Source organism: Penicillium chermesinum, assembly GCF_028974085.1.
Source record: "Penicillium chermesinum strain IBT 19713 chromosome Unknown utg000002l:1.0-5270490.0:1.0-5274688.0, whole genome shotgun sequence".
Taxonomy (NCBI): Eukaryota; Fungi; Ascomycota; class Eurotiomycetes; order Eurotiales; family Aspergillaceae; genus Penicillium; species Penicillium chermesinum.
Window position 1 is genome coordinate 22,764 of NW_026695312.1, and position 18,001 is coordinate 40,764.

An 18,001-nucleotide genomic window follows, 5' to 3' on the forward strand; every position below is an offset into this window, starting at 1 on the left:
TTGCAATGTGTTCGGCTCTTCAGTCTTCATTTAACTATGCCAACATCACCAGGTAACATTGCCTCCCAATCACCATGATATATAACCCTTCAGATGACTACGACCTTATGTTGGCCCAGAATTCAGGGTTGGGCCAGCTCTTGCACGACCAAGTGCGGCGAACCCCCAATGCCATTGCAGTGGTTGACGGCTCTTTGAGCCTAACCTACCTTAAACTCCATATTAAATCCCTTGAAATTGCTAATGAGCTTCGGAATAGCCACATCTTTGCTCGAGAAGAACCGGTGGGGATAGTGGTTCGTCATGGCATTTGGGACGTCGTCGCCCAGGTCGCGATCATCTATGCAGGTGGCACTTGTGCAACTATGGATCCCACGCTCCCTGCAAGCCAAATCCAGGCTCGCCTACAACGCATAGGCGCTCAATCTGTCCTGGTGGACGCTGCCAATTCTCATCGACCGGAGCTCCAATTCGCTTTCCACCAGATTATCGTGAACGCAGAGCCACACCCATCGTCGACATTCGAGGTTTCGACAACTTCGGCACAACAAACAACGGAAATAACACTAGCCTCGCCGTTTCCTATTCTCACTGATACCGAGCACCGGTCGCATATTATACATACTTCCGGCACAACAAGCGAGCCCAAGGCAGTTGCGATAGCTACCCGCTCTGTTCTGGAGGTGGTGTATCATGCACCATTTGAACCTCTGCATGCAACTGATGTTGTTGCACATGTCAACAACACCACATTTGACGTGGCTCTCTTTGACATCTGGGCCCCTTTGCTTCGAGGCGCTCGGATTGTTGTACTTCCCAAATCAGTACTCCTCGATATGCCTCTCATGTCAGAGCAGATAGACAAGCTGGGGATCACGGTCATGGCCACAACGACGGCGTTACTCAACCTAGCGGCCACCACATTTCCCCAAGCCTTTTCGAAGCTTCGCATGTGTTGGATAGGTGGCGAGGCGGCAAATATGAAGGCCGTAAAACAAATCTTCGACTATGGTCCACCAGACATCCTCATTAACGCATATGGACCCACTGAGTGCTGCGTTCTTTGCCTCGCTCATCAAATTACTATTGATGATGTCAATGCTGGAAGAGTCAGTATCGGCAAGCCAATTGGAAGAACGACAGCTTATATATGCTCCCACGAGACCGGCGACCCGGTGGCTGATGGCGAACCAGGGGAACTTTGGATTGCCGGCCCCGGAGTCTCTCCTGGTTATTTGAACCAGAACGAGAAAAATTCGAAAGCCTTCGTCTACGTAAATCAGATTGGCAACGATGGCAAAGCCACCCAGGTCCGCATGTATCGCACCGGCGACTTGGTACGAAGATCCCCAGAGAACGGGGAAATTCATTTCCTCGGTCGGGCAGACAACCAAGTCAAGATTCGTGGATATCGAATAGAGCTGGAGGCTGTCGAAGCAGCACTTAGAAAAACAGGGCAATTTTCCGATGTTGCAGCTCTCAAAGTCGATGCGTCCCAAGATGGGGCCAACTCATTGCTCGTGGCGTATGCAGTTGCCGTCTCACCTGAGCTGGTGTCGATTTCACAGGCAACCGATATGGTGCGCAGCCTTCTGCCAGATTACATGGTCCCCCGGATAGAACTTATCGAACGGATGCCTTTAAATGCACATGCCAAGATCGACCGCAAGCAATTGGCTCTATTTTATTGCCAACGATGGAATGAGCGGAAACCCGTGCAACCTATTGCCAAATCTGATTTCGAGTATCCAGTGGAGGAGGATGTCAAGGCCAACACCACGCGCGACCGCTTGGAAAGTCTCTGGGCCAACATCCTGGGTTCACCAGATGCCAGTATCTATTGCGACTCGGATCATTTCTTTGAGCTAGGAGGCACCTCCCTACAGGCGTCGCTTTTGATCAGTCAGATCCGTGCCGTGTTCAAGTGCGAAATCTCTCTGTTGGCACTATATGACAACCCTACTCTGAGCGCTCTATCGGCTACAATCGACAAAGCACAGGTAAAGGCCCTGACAGCAGTTCGAAATGAGCGCGATATTTGGGTTGCCGATACTCATATTGCAGATCATCTTCCCACCCCTGCATCCGCGCGGCTTGTGGACTGGTGCCGAGATACTGAGGGCCGGGTTTTTCTCACCGGTGCGACTGGATTTGTCGGTGCTTTCATGCTCGTCGATTTGCTGAAGATGAAGGAGGTCCGCCAGGTGGGTTGTCTAGTTCGGGCAACAAGCCCCGCTGTTGGGCTACAGCGAATTAAGGCTGGCATGGAAAAGTACGGGCTTTGGGAAGATTGCTTCCAAGATAAACTTCTGGCACTCCCTGGGCTTTTGGAGGATCCATGGTTGGGAATGAGTCCTGAGAGATTCGAGGAAATCGCGAATTGGGCGAGTGTGATCTTCCACCTAGGTGCTCGCGTCAACTACACCCAGCCCTACTCGTTACACCGCCCGGCCAATACTCTGGGAACGCTCCACATAATGAAGCTTGCGATTACAGGCCGCCTGAAGCCAATGCACTATGTCTCTAGTATCTCGTGTTTTGGCCCAACAGGAATGTTCATTGGGACACGACGGGTATTGGAGGATGAATGCTTGATGAAGCATGTGGATGCCCTGCCATATGATCACGGCTATGCACAAAGCCAATGGGTCGTGGAGCAACTTCTACGTCGATTGATTGAACGAGGATTCCCAATCGCAGTTTATCGCCCGGGCTTTATTACTGGACACAGTCAGACGGGGGTTTGCAACCCGGACGATTTCTTCAGCCGACTAATACTGGCTTGTGCGCAGATGGGCTGTTATCCTCAATTGCCAAACCAGCGGAAGGAGTTTGTACCCGTCGATTATGTCAACGCCATCATCGTGCAAATAGCCAAATTGTCCTCCTCCCCGTCAACAGGCAGCCAATTGCTTGGACATGCGTATCATATCGTCCCTCCGAATCCAGATGTGTCTATTGACATGGACGACACCATGGAACTTGTCGGCCAGGCTACCGACACAGGGTTGATCATCAAAGTCAGTTACCAAGATTGGATTGAGAAGCTGGCCAGGACACCTCCGCTGCCTTTGCAGCCGTTGCAGCCCATGCTTGCTGAGATTGTCTACAAGGGGATGACCCGGTGGGAGTTATATGAGAACATGCCGGTATACGACCAAACAAACGTTGAGCAGGCCCTGGGAATTACCGCACCTCAGTTTCCTGCGATGGATGGGACTTTAATAGGTAGATACATGCATCACTTGAAGACGGTCGCTTAGATGAGGCCTTATTTTCAACGAGCACCCCGCGCGCAAGGAACGTTCGGATAAAGATTTATCACTTGCTTACCTTGCATTTGACTTTTATGTTCAATCAATTTTTTTTTTCGTTTCTTTCTGCTCGCTTAGTCTCGTTCTAGTTTGTCTCACTGTTCTAGCTTGTCTCACTCCAAGCTCTAAACCTCCACCAACTTGCCGCACCCCTGACTGAGGACTCATGCCCTTTCTGAGAGAAAGGTTTCTGCTTTCATATAATTGCAAATTTATCAAAAGTGATACTTGAGGTACGTGGTCGAGAGTTAGAAGAGATTGCGATTTACACAGAACAAGATATATCCGCGCCACAGTCCTCAGTACCAACTACTACTATCGTAGTCTTTGGCCGTATACAATATAACTATCCAAACCTCAGCAATCTGCAGTCAATCTTGCATGGAATCAGAAAATGACTTACATAGGCCACCAGGCATGGATAGTCTCATCCTCCATCTCCTTCCACACATCTTGAAGCTTGGCATCCACCTCTTCCGGAGATAACTTCAAGTGGGGTACCAGGAAGTCATGCCCCAAACGCTCATGGCCAAACTTGTGCACGGGAAGGGCAATTTTGCCGAGCGCCTTCCCCTGGTCATCAGATGGCCATGCGTTCTGCGGTAGCGTCTTCTCAACAACGGTGACATTCTTGAAGCCAACTTGACGCATCATTTGTTCAAATTTCTCCGCGACGGTGATTTCCCGCCCCGATATCGAGGCTGCCCGCGTCAGCAAAGCATTCCATGCCACAAGATGGCTGTCCTGGCGCAAGGTCCCGTCGGAAGAGTGCGCTGGGAACCCTATGTCAAGGGCTTCGAACCAGCCGCCTTCCTCGAGGTGATCATAGCACTGCTGGAAAAACTTGGGCCAGTCAAAGATGCATCCAACCAACCACCGTGTGTGTATATAGTCAAAAGTGGTAGTGAATGGCCATTTCAGCTCTAAATCGGCCTCCAGTGTGACGCAGTTTTCGGGTAAGCTATTTCAATTGATCAGTCGCTTGTTGCTTGTTGATTTTCTTTTCTTCTTGATTTTCGCTTTTGTAGTGCTTACGTTGATTGATCTGCCACCTCAAGGTCCAGTCCAGTAATCTAAGTGCGCTAAGCATACTGAATGCTTGGTGGGAATTTTGATGACGTACCTGAGCAGAAGGGTTTGCCTTCGAGTACTCCGCCATCCACATTCCTTAGAAAAAGATGTAAGCTAAACTGATGCCCTCTCCTTACTTTGTTGGTCTCACCAGTCCCACATCCCAGGTCCAAGACACTGGTTGGAGCCCTGACTGGAGCCCAACCCAAACCTCCGTTTGCCAGCATTGAGCATATAACGTGCAAATCATCTACAAATGGTGAAGTTAGAAGAAATGCTTTGGATGGAAAAGCACTTCAATCTCCACTCAACGCACCTAGCCGTTCCATTTCATCCTGCGTGTCCTGTAAGCAGTTATTCCTGCAGAGATTGCCTCAGAACGCACCTCTCTCATAATAAACGGCTCTTCAGTGTGATATGGTTAGCAACATACTATTACTGAGGGATATGAGATGCCATACTTGCTGCATCTTTCGCCATGATTGTAGGTGTAGTGTAAACAGTATTGAGACTTTTCCTGTCAAGCAACCGGTGGCTGGGTAAGTCCGCTAACGCAGGCAGCCAGAATTGAGAAACCTCGCTTGGGGACTAACACGGAAGGAAATCCTGTATGTATATTTCAATACGCCCGTCACGAATCATTAGTATATCGACCTATCGACAGGAACCGGCTGAATCGATGGCCTTGGGAGTGGGCATGGTGGGACTGTGGCGGAGCTGCACCATAGTGGAGCTTTGGCGGGAGAAATACGGCTAGAGGCGGTCACTCATACAATACACACGTTCGTCGGTATCTGTATGGTACGAGTAATTGTACAGGCACAAAAGCATTCAATCAAGGAATCTTTTATTACTACTTATCTCATTACATCACTAAGTTAATCCTGGCTGTAGCCATAGACTAGATCATCTCCTCACACTCTCTTGTCCAATATCTTGCATCTCCCGATTTGCAGTTCCCAGCTTTGCAGGAATGTTGAGTATCCTGCTGCAAGCCGCCGGAGCCATCCTCGGTTCGGTATATACTACTCCTCCATGCATTGGTGGCCACAATCTAACAAACTTAGCTCCTCGGCTTCCACCTACTCCTGGCGTTATATCACCTCTTCCTCAACCCCCTCCGACGCTTCCCCGGGCCGAAGCTGGATGCAATGTCTCAGGTCGTCTGGTCATACCATCTTGCCAAGGGCGACTCGACAAAATATATCACCAAACTACATGAGAAATACGGTCCTGTTGTACGCACCGCCTCCAACGAGTTGTCTTTCATCAGCGCGAGCGCGTGGCAGGAGATCTACGGCACTACAGGTATCGGCAAGGTCTATGAAAAGAATGGAATCGCCTACTTGCAGGGGTCTCAGGATATCACCAACATTTTCTTTGCGCACAGTCAGGAACATGCCGCAGTGCGCAAGCTAATGTCTCCGGCATTTTCAGATCGTGCGATCCGCGACCAGGAATCTCTCATCCAACAATCGATCGACCAGATGATGAGCTCATTAGACAAGCGCACGGGTGAAGCTTATTTCCCTGCTGCAGATGGCGTGGTAAACCTGGCGGCATGGTTCAATTTTGAAGTTTTTGACGTGCTAAGCTCGCTGTGCTTTGGCGCCAGCATTGACTCTCTCTCAAAAGGCGAATATCACCCATGGATCTCGGTGATTTATACTGCTATCAAGCATTCAACCTTGATCCAGTCTGCGCACCGCCTGAAGCCTTACCACTGGCTCTTAGAGAAACTCATCCCCTCAGATATTGAGAGCCAGTATATATTCCACCTAGAGAACTGCACCAAAGCACTCACCGAACGCTTGAAGAAGACTGACAATGAGCGTCCGGATATTCTGTCTTACCTGCTGGATAAGATGTCGCATGACGAACTGTTGGATAATGTGAATATTCTGGTGACAGCGGGTGGTGATTCCACGGCCACCACCATGACCTCGGTGGTCTACTACATCACACACAATCCACACAGCTACAAGGCACTCGTGAAAGAGATTCGGGACGCTTTCCCAACTGAGAAGTCAATTACGATTCCTGAAGTGATGAAGTTAAAGTACTTGAAAGCGGTTATTGACGAGGCGATGCGAATTCACCCGAGTGTACCAGTGGGACTACCGCGAATCGTTCCGAAGGGTGGCCGATTCATCGATGGACAGTTTGTTCCTGGTGGGGTGCGTCTTTCTATTCCATTTCTTTGGTTTACTTTGTCCTGACCAGACCTCTCCTTAAGACATGGGTGTCCGTGACTCAATTGACATCTTATCGCTGGCCTGACTATTTCAAGGACCCAGAATCCTTCCATCCGGAACGATGGCTGGGAGATCCGAGATTTGACTCCGATAACCGAGCAGTTTTCCACCCTTTTTCGATTGGAACGAGAAACTGCATCGGCCAAAAGTAAGTCTCGCGACACACGTACATTCCAATTTTTGATATTGACATTTGCATAGCTTGGCTAGCTCGAACATGAGACTGACCCTAGCGCGCCTGCTATGGAACTTCGACTTGGATTCTCAGCCAGATAACATCGATCCCCATGACTCCCTAGAATATGGCCTTTGGGAGCACCGCCCTTTGAACATAAAGCTTACTAATGTGGTCCGTAACTGAAAGATGTCAGGGAATTGTAGATTTGGAGATTTAGATGGATTCAGCTTCGAATAAACGTAATTTATGGCTTAATATACAGCTGCTAAGTCCACCGGGACTAGATATGTATTGTCTGGTAACGCCTCTAAAGAAAGTGTTTCCCACTGTAATGAAAGTATGAATCGGAATACGGCACCCGGATACACTGACGCGGTCCTACGCCGAATCAATCTTACGGTACGTCGCTCAATGCCTTAAAGGCCCACTAGCAGCCCATTCCCAGATCAACACCGAAAAGTTCCGCATGAAGATGAATGACTTCGCGGAGAATATCTTCAGCTCAGCTGGAATTTCTGATTTGACTGTCCAAGACATTCAGCAACTGAAACAATGGAATGCTCACCTTCCCGGTGCTGTCGATTCTTGCATCCCGAATGTCATCCACGACAGGATTCGATCTCAACCTAATGCACTTGCCGTTTGCAGCTGGGACGGAGAGTTTACCTACGCGGAGATTGGAAGGTTGTCTACGAGACTAGCTCTTGGGCTACTCGGTGGTCCCCATAAAGAGGTCATACATCCAGGAAGCTTTATCCCAATTTGCGTAGAGAAATCACGATGGGTTCCGGTCGCAATTATGGGCATTCTTAAGGCCGGGGCTGCCTTTGTCATTCTCGATTGCAACCACCCGCCAGAACGTCTGCAGTCCATATGTCAGGATATCGACGCAGCTCTGGTGCTGACATCGGCCAATCAATCAGAAATAGCTTCGATGCTTGCGCCCGCTTCTATGATTGTGGGTGAAGAATTGCTACAAGAAGAAGATACGGAAATTCTATATGAACATTCGCCATGTCCCAACATCTCATCGAGTAGCCCCTTTTGGGCGGTATTTACATCGGGGTCGACAGGAAAGCCCAAGGGCGCGGTAATTTCGCATTCGGCATTCATAACAGGAGCATTGCCGAACATAGAGCTACTTGAGCTTGGACCGAAGTCTCGCGTGTTTCAATTCGCCTCCTACGCATTCGACGTCGGGGTCATGGATATGCTTTTCACCTTGATCAGTGGTGGTTGTATCTGCATTCCGTCGGAGTGGCAACGACAGAACGAGCTTTCCAAAACGCTTACCAGTTTACAAGCAAATTGGGCGGCCTTCACGCCCTCGTTGGCACGCATTCTGAGCCCAAAAAGCCTGCCGACGCTCGAATATCTTCTGCTGTCGGGAGAAGCAGTGACTCAGAGTGAAATTGACCTGTGGAGTCCGCATGTCAAGCTGAAGATTGGATACGGCCCATGCGAGGCAGGTGGATGCAATACGACTATCGTCCCTGATTTAGCCCAAGCACCTGGTCCAATGAATCTGGGTCTATCGCCGGCCTTGTGTTGTTGGGTGGTGGACCCTCAAGACCATCACAAGCTCATGCCAGTTGGTATGGAAGGAGAGCTGTTGCTCGAAGGCCATGCACTCTCAGAGGGCTATATCAATCAGCCACAGCTGACAGCAGCGACGTATATCGGACCCCCCTCTTGGATGGGCCAGCTCAGACGTTCAGGAACCGGAAAGAAGCTGTACAAATGCGGAGACCTAGTCCGGTACAATGACCGATTGGATGGATCGCTTGATTTCCTTGGCCGAAAGGATACACAGGTGAAGATCCGCGGTCAGCGGGTAGAGCTTGGGGAGATAGAGGTGAAGGTGAAATCCTGCTTCCCACTGGCGAGAGACGTGATTGCGGAGGTGGTAGCAATCAAAGATAAAGCGCCGAAGCTATGTGTTTTGCTATATTGTCCCGGTTTTGAGGCCATCAGGGAGGACAAGGGCTATTATTCCGCTTCGATCTGCGGTTATCCAACGCCCCCGTTTGAGGAACAAATTCAAGAGCTGAAAATGAAGCTCGAAAGTCAATTTCCTGCATATATGGTCCCGGATTATTTCATCCCTGTCACGCATGTACCAATGACGACGTCTGTGAAGACGGATCGAAAGCGTCTCAGAGAAGATGCGATGGCCTTTTTGGGAGAAAATGGTCTCCTCCATCGGAATCAGCCCGAGACACCAAACTCGAACGATCTATCGACAGCCAATGAAAAGGCTTTGCAGAAGTTGTGGGCTACTGTCCTCAATATCTCATCAGATACGATTAATTCCCAGAGTAACTGGATTGACCTTGGTGCAGACTCATTATTGACCATCAAGCTTATCGACTGTGCATCTCAGAATGGCCTGTTAATGAGCGTCCAAGACGTCCTCCAAAATCCTACTCTAGCCGCCCTTGCAGGTGTCGCAAAGCCTAGCAGTGTCATCACCCGGCTGGAAGGTTTGAAGCCTTTTGCATTGCTAGGCAATGATCAAGTTACACAGCAAATTATACAGAATGCCTTGAGCCAATATCAACATTTGGAGAACCCAATTGCAGCCATTCATGACATTTATCGCTGCACCGACGATCAAGCCCAATCTATCGATCTTTCAGCTCACAGAAATGGCAATCTCACGTTGCATATTGAATTAACGGAGTCGAATCCAAAACAATTTTGCAATGCATGGTGCATGATGGTGCGCGAGTTCCCCATTCTCCGCACTGAGATATTGGAAATTGAAGGCCAGTATTTCCAGGTGGTTATGAAGACCCAAGCACCCGTTATTGTTCATCCGTCTAGACCTCCACGCGGAACTGATATTTGGGGTTTCAAGAAACCGCTCCTGCAATTGTTCTGGGAAGCGGATTCCAATCACTTCACGATCTTGTTTCACCATGTCCTTCATGATGGCTTCTCACTTGAACTTTTTCTACAGCGGCTAGAAGCGGCATACGAGGGAAATTGCCCTCCGGAAGCTTATCCATATAATCTGTTTCTCGAATGGACATCGACACTCAGCCCTTCTGTCGACGAGTTCTGGAAAAACAAGTTTGCAACCTTCGATGCTTCGCGCAACATATTCCCCCCACTACCCTGTCCTGAGTATAGACCCAGAGGCTCCAGCATGCTTGAAAAGAGAGTTGAGATCCCCCAACACTCGGTGCACCGGGCAACAGTCGAATCAAAACTTCGACTAGCCCTAGCAGCCGCAATTGCTTCTGCGACGAGCGACCAGGACGTTGTCTTTGGGATTCATATTGCCAGACGGGATGCCCCTCTGCCTGGAATTGCGCACATATTCGGTCCTACATCTGCGTCAGTACCTGTGCGCATCCAGCTACATGAAGGGGACACATTGCAGGAGACGCTAAATGCAGTGCAGAAGCAAGCCCTGGAAAGTATTCCTTACCAACGCGCAGAGCTGAGCCATATCAGAACTCTCAGTCCGGAAACCAGAGCAGCTTGTCAATTCCAAACGAGCCTTATGCTCCTACCGGACTATAGCAACACTAGATCCGATCGCGTCACCAAATGGCAATTTCACGAAGCCGAATTTACCTTCTGGAGTCTCTGCTTTGTGGCCCAAGTTAAAAGCGAGGAAATTGTCATTTGGGCATTCTTTGATGACAGGATGGTAACCACTTCGCAAGTACAATATATGCTTGATCGCATGGGGACGGTTCTTCATCTAGTTGAGGAAAAGCCGGAAACCCCCATTGGCGAAATCAGTTAAATCAGATTAGCGGTGCAATTATGCATTATGCATTAATCACTCCCAAGAATAAGTGCTCAGGTGTAAGCTTCTGGGCAAAGGCACCGTATTCGTACCTCAATTTCCCTTACAGCTGGTCTCTCCGCAACTCAACTTAAGTGCAGTTATCTAGAGGAAGCTTTTGCTGGCTAAAGCCCATTAAAATTCTATGCAGTCTGCCAATTATCGAAGAAAATATCCCTATACCAGACACCATACTCGAGGTGTGAAAGCTGTTCTTACGTGAGAAAACTAGTATCTTAGGGTTTGACTGTGGAACTTTAGCCTAGACCTAATGTGGGTTGTTTCTGGGTCCTGATGTTGAACCCAACTTGGGCTGTGCGGAAGCCTACTTCTATGAAAACGATCTCTTGATATATGTCGAAGAGTAAACCATTATGTCTGTTCTGCGTTAAAGACAGACTTTGTAGGCGGGGCTTACTACTTTGGGTACAGGTATATTGGGTTTAGAAATATATATATATGATATATATATTCTCAAGGGTGGAAGAAAAGGAGTATTGCCTGGTAAGAGGCTGCCACCAGGTCTACGACCACTATTTGGTATGGCTGAGTGTGCAAGCGGTAGTTGACGGGAGAAAACGCTGTTGGTGAGGGTGTATGGAGGGAAAAAGATGTTATTTTCGAGTAGGAAGGCTATGGCGGTAAAAGATCTGGTTATACACATGCCATACTTATACTCTTGTTTAATTGAGGAATATTCGAAACAGTCGAGCAATATCCCATTTGCGAATACTTGATGAAATACCTAATCCAATACCACCAATCTTGGCTGTCGGCTAGCCTGATAGCACTACTTTATGCGTGTATAGAGCGAGCTGTATCGCGTAAATGGATCCGGTGATAACTTCCGAGTCCTCTACAGGAAATTGTAGTCCATGCTATGGTAGACTACCTGGAAACTATAGTCTGCCAATATATTCCACTCGAACCATCTAACAAAATGCTGCCTGCTGCCCATTCCTGGATCGCGATTGCAACCGAATATGCAAGTAATTTCAACTCAATTTTTCACACGCTGGCACCTCTTAACATCCAAAGCCTAACTCTGTTTTTGGTCTCATATACCCAATAAGCGTTCGCTAAGTACACAAAAGGTGCACTTTGAGCCGTAACTGAGTTCACAGCCGCGATAAGTGTTTCCCTTTCTCAATTAAATGGCCCAGTAACAAAAACTTCATTATGTTTACCAGACTTCAAACCCATATGGCTAGTGTCATACCCGTTAGCCTCAAGATATTCCCTGAATCTGACATCGCCGTCCTCAAGAGCGTCAGGATGCTAGAAAACAGTCAGCTTCATTCATTATAGTTTAAGGACGAGATATGTACCCCAGGAATCAGGAACCAAACAACCAGAGTCCCAAGCACAGAGATGGCGCTTCCGATTAGGAACAGAACCCTTTGGCCCTCCATTTTTGTCTCGAATGCTGATACAACTGGTGTCAACGCACTTGTACCGACAGCCGCACCAGTTTTGCCAATCGCTGCTGCAAAGCCGAGAAAATGGCCTCGAAGAGGGGTTGGGAAGGACTCTGAAGCCACTAGAAAATTGCAATCTCCCGGTCCAATGGAGAGACATGTTTGCATGAGTCCATACAAAACAACGAAGAGCGGGAAGACGTGTTGCAGCTTGAACATTGCGCCTCCAATGATAAAACCGAACACTGCAGCCATTGCCCAGCCGAGGACATATGTTTGCTTTTGGCCGATACGATCCATGAGAAAGGCGCCAATAAATGCACGGGGAGAGCAAAGGAATTGATGAGTGCACTCCAGCCAATTGTTTGCAATAGGGTGGAGTTACTAGAGAATCCGGCCACCAGAGTCGGCGCGAGGAGGTTGAATGGGTAGATGATGACATCATATAGGAACCAGGCAGTACAAGCCCCAATTAATGGTTTCCAGTAATACTTCAGAGCAAGTTTGTATGGGACCTTCCGCTGTATGGCATGTTTGTCGTATTGAGTTGAGTCGAAAAGACGCATCCGGAAGATAAAGATTGTCAGTGGAAGCTGCATCCTGTTAGCCCCTTTCTCCAATAACAATCAGTTCAACGTACGATAATTCCAATTCCAAAGCAGATTCTCCAGATACCGTCGCTAGGATTGCCGTTGTATGCCTTAACAACAATGATAGAGACAATACTAGAGGCAACAAAGCCGGCGATGATAGCAGCATTTGTGGACACGGCAACTAACATTCCTCTTTTCTTGCGCAAACGTTCCGAACCGTCGGCGCATTCGAGGGCTTGAGATGTGCATACAGCATATTCGCCGCCTATGATAATTAGTCCCAGAGCTTCTCCCAGCACAAGGGGATCCTACCGGCGCCAACTCCTGCAACACCGCGACCAATAACCATCATCCAGTACATCCCTCTAATCGTAGCTCCATGCGACGCGGTAGCAATGATAATGCCCTGATATACACTGTTAGTGGTTTGAAAAAAGTGCGGCTTCTTTGAAGTATTTCACCAAAACGAGGAACAACGTCGTAAGGATAACACCGAGTCGTCTCCCGAATCTATCGATACAGTACCCAAATATGAGCATTCCAAAAATGTCACCGATCAGGATAGAGTTGGAGAGTCGGGTCTTAACATCTCCAGTCGTATCCTTTGGGTACCTAGGAAGGTGTCAATCAATATCTCCGCGTTGTATCTCTTCTTGATTGACATACAGCTTGGCCAAAACCGTGAGCATGTACCCAATGACTTGAATGTTATAACCATCAGAGAATAAAGCCACACCCTGTACCAGCACATCGAGGTAACTTGTCTGACGTGTCCGTTTGACAACTGGGCCTTCTGGTACTTCGACCTGGGTTATGGTATCATCTATGCCTTTAACGGCATGAGAGCTCATTTGATGGTCACTCATCCTTGTGAGGTACGGTGGTTTGTGAAGTGCGCTCAATGTTGGACAAAGTCATGATCGATCACACCTTGCGCACGGCCTTATATACGTTAAGCCAGCCCTGGTCTATCATCTTTAACTCCTTTATTCAAATCCATGAATAATATGCGGTCAAGCACGTGGCAAGTGTACAAGCTTGGCATCTTCAATTTAGACCTGACTTGGCACCGTGCGGTGGTGCCTCGAGCTCAAAGCGGTTTAGCCAGAGAGCTCACCGGAGACACTCCGTCTGGATGACACAAGACTAGAAGTCTAGAGCTTTTTAAATGAGAAGCGCAAAGGCCCCTGCTAGGCTGTCATATGTAAAAGTCCAATGAACCAACTAGTGCCCGAAAGATGGATTTCGAGTTTATTTCCGGCCCTATGGATCGCTCGGATAAGTTCCGCGCCATTCAGACCACAGTCATCATTCGATATTGGAAGAGATAATTTCTATCTAAAATAGAAAATTGACTGAAAACGGAGAGTGCAAGCGCACAAAACCGGAATCGGTAAGCATGTTCGACCTCGGGCCTATTCCAGTGTGCCGGGTAGATTGCCATTATGTAGAACTAAGCCATCACGTATTCTAGCTTCTTTCCAAGCCCAAACCAAAGCCAGCATTTTAGGAATACTAGGGAAAGAGTAACTTACGACCGTTGACCGTTGTGTCTTCAAGCAAGAAATATGTTCCGAAACAGCTCCAACGTGCTAGTTCAACTAGTATCCATAGCATTCCACGCCCTTGCGTGTCTCCGCTGAGGATGGCAGCAACGTGGTCGGAGGAATGAATAACCTCAAAGAAGTTGAAGTATCGTTTGGCTAGAAGATATTATAATCTATTGATACGCATTTATGATATCATAAAAGGGAAATGAGGTGACTGACCTAGCGCCAATTGTGACTTCGCGACGGCCCATCGCGATTTCGACACATCGCCAGCGGTAAATTCAGTGACGATTTGGGAGATGGCCTTAATGAGACGAAAGGTTTTTGCCAACCACGCGGTGGTGCAGGTGAAATTATAGAAATGGCGGATTATTGACATCTTGTTCGAGGAAATTGAAACTTGGCGCGGGTGGTCAACTGGGACAATTTATCATTGGCTATGTAACAAAAGCCTCATCCTTGAAGCCGTTCTAGAGCTCGTTTACTAGCCCGGATAATTCTGCCCAAACATTAACTCGAATGGCCACTATGAGAATTAACACAGGTTCCAAGTCTACGTTACCAAACTAAAGGGACCGTCGTTTCCTTATCTCCTGCCAAAATGGTTCTCCGAGCGCTATACAATAAACCTTAAAGATTTGACCCAACCCTCGCTATGATTAAAAGCCCCTGTGGGCCTCGGTGAGTTTATTTGACTGAACATGGCAGGACCTAACAATCTGGCCAACCAGAGGGAGTACGTTCGTGACTAATGGCCACATATCGCTTAATGAGACTTTTAGCTTCTCTCCCCAGCCCATGAATTTAAGTTCTTGGCAAGTGGAATAGCAGATGAATGGCCACGTGTCGAGCCTTCTGCTTGATATTGGATCACGAAAAGCCAAGCGAATTTAGCAACCAATAGGAGCTATGTATCTGGTAGGTAAAGTTTATGAGTGGGGAATACCCAAGCCGCATCGGCGGCACGCTAAGATCAGCACGTGGACCGAAGATGAAACGTTAGTGCTCGAACTGCGAATTATCAATTATCATCTACATATTTTTTTCTTTTTATTTTCGCATTCAATCAATGCCAAGTCTTGCGCATTCCGATGCTAGACTGGCATATCTTTCTAGCCCACGAAAAGAATCCCTGGACGGCGGGTGGTAGCACTTGATTCCTTTGCTTTAGGAATTGCACCACTTTTCACGGCTGCTTCGCGCATGAGCAAACAGGAAATCAAAAATTTTCCAGGTTCCTAAGCTCAATATGACTACTTTGAACTATAATATTCGCTATTTAGGGGTTATTCTACAAGGTTGCATAACTGTCGGGAATACCTTGCGAGCGGCTGCTGCAATCAGCCGCATTTTACTTTTCCTGGCTGTATTTTGCTTTCTCCGCTTCGTATGTTGTCCATTCTCTCTATCTTTCCATATGCTCATTGACGCAGCTACCACTTGGACCTCGATACTTACCGATCATCTACACAACCGCTACTGTGTACTTCAGCACCTTCACGCTCCATATCCTATATGATAGGCGGACTGAAGAGCGCGGCAGATTGGGGAGGAGACCATCTAAGCTGCGTATTTTTCTTTTTGGCTGGTATGAACCTTCTCACTTATGGCTATCTAGCGCAGCTTTTCTCATGAGCTGTATTCCTATTGTTGCAACGTGGGATTTCCTGTGGAGGAGTCAATTCTTGCACTCCGGCCAAGACCTCTCCTTCTCCAGAGTAGGCTATCTGACTTCTTCTTCTGCGCGGATCATGATGCGATCTCCAGGTGTGGAGCGGGTCCGTGTGCAATGGAAGTCTGAAAAGGAGTCGGAGTGGAATTCAGATATGGTGGAAGGCTTCAACGACGACAGTGATTTCGTGGCTACGATCGTCCTTTCCGGCTTACAAGAGAATACTCTATACACGTACACAACGAACGCCAGCCATAGTGGATTTTTTTCGTACGCCTATGCTTCATCCCAAAGTATTCTCGATTGCCACATCAAGCTGCATGATGCCATTCTTCCCCTACGTTCCGACAGATCATTCCCTCCGAATACGAGGGCTTGAATACTTGTCAAAGTACATCACGCATGCGAAGATCGACTTCATGCTGTTTTTGGGGGATTTTATATACATCGACATTCCTCAGCGATATGGTTGCGGCCTCGCGCATTACCAAACAGCTTACCGACATGTGTATGCATCACCAAGCTGGAGCAAAAATCTTCAGTCCATTCCTTTTCTGCACATGTATGATGACCATGAGATTACGAATGATTGGTCTGCCCAGGAGACCGGTCTTTACCAACAGGCTATCCAGCCCTTTATCCATTATCAACATCAAGCAAATCCGCCGCCCTTCCGCGCGGGTGCGACTTACTTCACCTTCGATCACGGCAACGTTTCATTCTTTGTTACGGATAACAGGCGGTATCGTTCTGGACCCGAGGTCACAGATGAAAAAATGAGAACGATGCTGGGGTCATCCCAGTTAGCCGATCTCAAATATTGGCTGAGGAATGAAACGAAGTGGAAGGTACTCGTCAGCGGTGTGCCATTCACCCGAAATTGGAGAGGAGCTTCAGATGAAAGTGATAGCTGGGCTGGCTATCTCTCTGAGCGCCAACAGCTGCTTGAGATAATGTGGCAGTCAGAAGGTGTCGTCATCATCAGCGGTGACCGACATGAACACGCTACCACCTTGTTCCCGTCGCCGAACAACAAGACAAATGTCATTGAGTTCTCGACGAGCCCTTTAAGCCAGTTCTTTCAACCGATGCAACGAACATATAAGCAAGTCGAGAATACAGATGTGGAAGTATATACTCATGCGTGGGGCTCGTCGAAATTTGGTGTGCTGGAATTCAACACCACGGACGACTCCTCACTACACGTACATTTTGATCTCATTGTTGATGGTAGAAAAGTATGGTATTTTGATTGGTCATTGGGGAGGTAGTTGGACGACATGGCAGGGCAAAAGCTCATTGGAAACACGATTAGAGTTGGAGTTGGAATAAATCGACTGCTCTACAAACCTTGTCACCCCAGCTCATTTCTTTTTGTCTCCTAAACCTCCCTCAGCAAGAGAATCTGCTTCAGATCAAAATCACCCCTGGCATAGAAGCCTGGTAGTAAGGCCAGTCCAAGTGAATCCCGAAGGACGAATGGCCGAATTACCATGGCATTTGACATCTTTAGTTGAGTGTCCGACTAGGCCAGATTCCTAGGTACGCTTATTCACACCTTAGCATTAGAAAGTCATTATTTTCGGTGATGATTGTCACGTGGATGCTTAGTATCCAACATGCTGATATGAATGAAATGAGTAGTCAGGACACCTAGGTAGAAACATATTCCATTATAGGCCCCCCACTCATGTATTACGGTCAAGCCCTACTTTGGATTGTGGGTAAACGACAGTTTAACGTTGACTCAGCATTAAAATCCAAGTTGTCTGACAGTAAGTCCGCAGGAGCGCTTGACAGGATGCAGTGGGACCATGCAGAGACACAATGAATGGTCTCGAGTTCATTGGAGACTGTCATATAAAGTAGCCCGTATGTCTTATTGCGGTCTAGCGTTTTACCCGTCCCTAACTGTTGTGGCGGTGTCGACTGCTAGTCTAAGCTTGAAGCAGAATTAACCCGCAGTCTCGTGTACACTAGCAACGAACACACTTGGTCTAGCGGCCTTGGAATTTCTGGGCACCATATTTTCGAATAGGAGGATTATAGTTACTTCAATAGACAATATCTGGACAACTGATCAGACGAATAACTTAGCCGTAGAACATTTCACGATCTTAAGACAGTAGAATTCTTGCAGAAAAGATG

At 47.9% G+C, this 18,001-nt stretch overlaps 6 protein-coding genes across 6 annotated transcripts; 4 read left to right on the forward strand and 2 right to left on the reverse strand.

The window, feature by feature from the left end:
- Positions 1 to 74: 74 nt before the first annotated feature.
- Positions 75 to 3,263, forward strand: N7468_000783 (non-ribosomal peptide synthetase; the record flags this gene model as incomplete). Its single annotated transcript, XM_058470080.1, has 1 exon — positions 75 to 3,263. The coding sequence occupies one exon, from the start codon at positions 75 to 77 to the stop codon at positions 3,261 to 3,263; it is 3,189 nt and encodes a 1,062-aa protein (XP_058333221.1).
- A 450-nt stretch (positions 3,264 to 3,713) lies between these two features.
- On the reverse strand, positions 3,714 to 4,479 carry N7468_000784 (S-adenosyl-L-methionine-dependent methyltransferase; the record flags this gene model as incomplete). The annotated part of the gene is made up of 3 exons (XM_058470081.1): positions 3,714 to 4,275; positions 4,350 to 4,387; positions 4,438 to 4,479. The coding sequence occupies 3 exons, from the start codon at positions 4,477 to 4,479 to the stop codon at positions 3,714 to 3,716; spliced, it is 642 nt and encodes a 213-aa protein (XP_058333222.1).
- Positions 4,480 to 5,536: 1,057 nt separating this feature from the next.
- On the forward strand, positions 5,537 to 6,604 carry N7468_000785 (cytochrome P450; the record flags this gene model as incomplete). Its single annotated transcript, XM_058470082.1, has 1 exon — positions 5,537 to 6,604. One exon carries the CDS (start codon positions 5,537 to 5,539, stop codon positions 6,602 to 6,604), a length of 1,068 nt encoding a protein of 355 aa, XP_058333223.1.
- Positions 6,605 to 6,857: 253 nt separating this feature from the next.
- N7468_000786 (non-ribosomal peptide synthetase) lies at positions 6,858 to 10,578 on the forward strand (the record flags this gene model as incomplete). The annotated part of the gene is made up of 2 exons (XM_058470083.1): positions 6,858 to 6,993; positions 7,241 to 10,578. 2 exons carry the CDS (start codon positions 6,858 to 6,860, stop codon positions 10,576 to 10,578), a joined length of 3,474 nt encoding a protein of 1,157 aa, XP_058333224.1.
- A 1,188-nt stretch (positions 10,579 to 11,766) lies between these two features.
- N7468_000787 (metabolite transport) lies at positions 11,767 to 13,497 on the reverse strand (the record flags this gene model as incomplete). Its single annotated transcript, XM_058470084.1, has 7 exons — positions 11,767 to 11,898; positions 11,949 to 12,389; positions 12,440 to 12,631; positions 12,679 to 12,896; positions 12,944 to 13,037; positions 13,093 to 13,243; positions 13,298 to 13,497. The coding sequence occupies 7 exons, from the start codon at positions 13,495 to 13,497 to the stop codon at positions 11,767 to 11,769; spliced, it is 1,428 nt and encodes a 475-aa protein (XP_058333225.1).
- Positions 13,498 to 15,932: 2,435 nt separating this feature from the next.
- N7468_000788 (PhoD-like phosphatase) lies at positions 15,933 to 17,124 on the forward strand (the record flags this gene model as incomplete). The annotated part of the gene is made up of 2 exons (XM_058470085.1): positions 15,933 to 16,110; positions 16,205 to 17,124. The coding sequence occupies 2 exons, from the start codon at positions 15,933 to 15,935 to the stop codon at positions 17,122 to 17,124; spliced, it is 1,098 nt and encodes a 365-aa protein (XP_058333226.1).
- Positions 17,125 to 18,001: the final 877 nt, after the last annotated feature.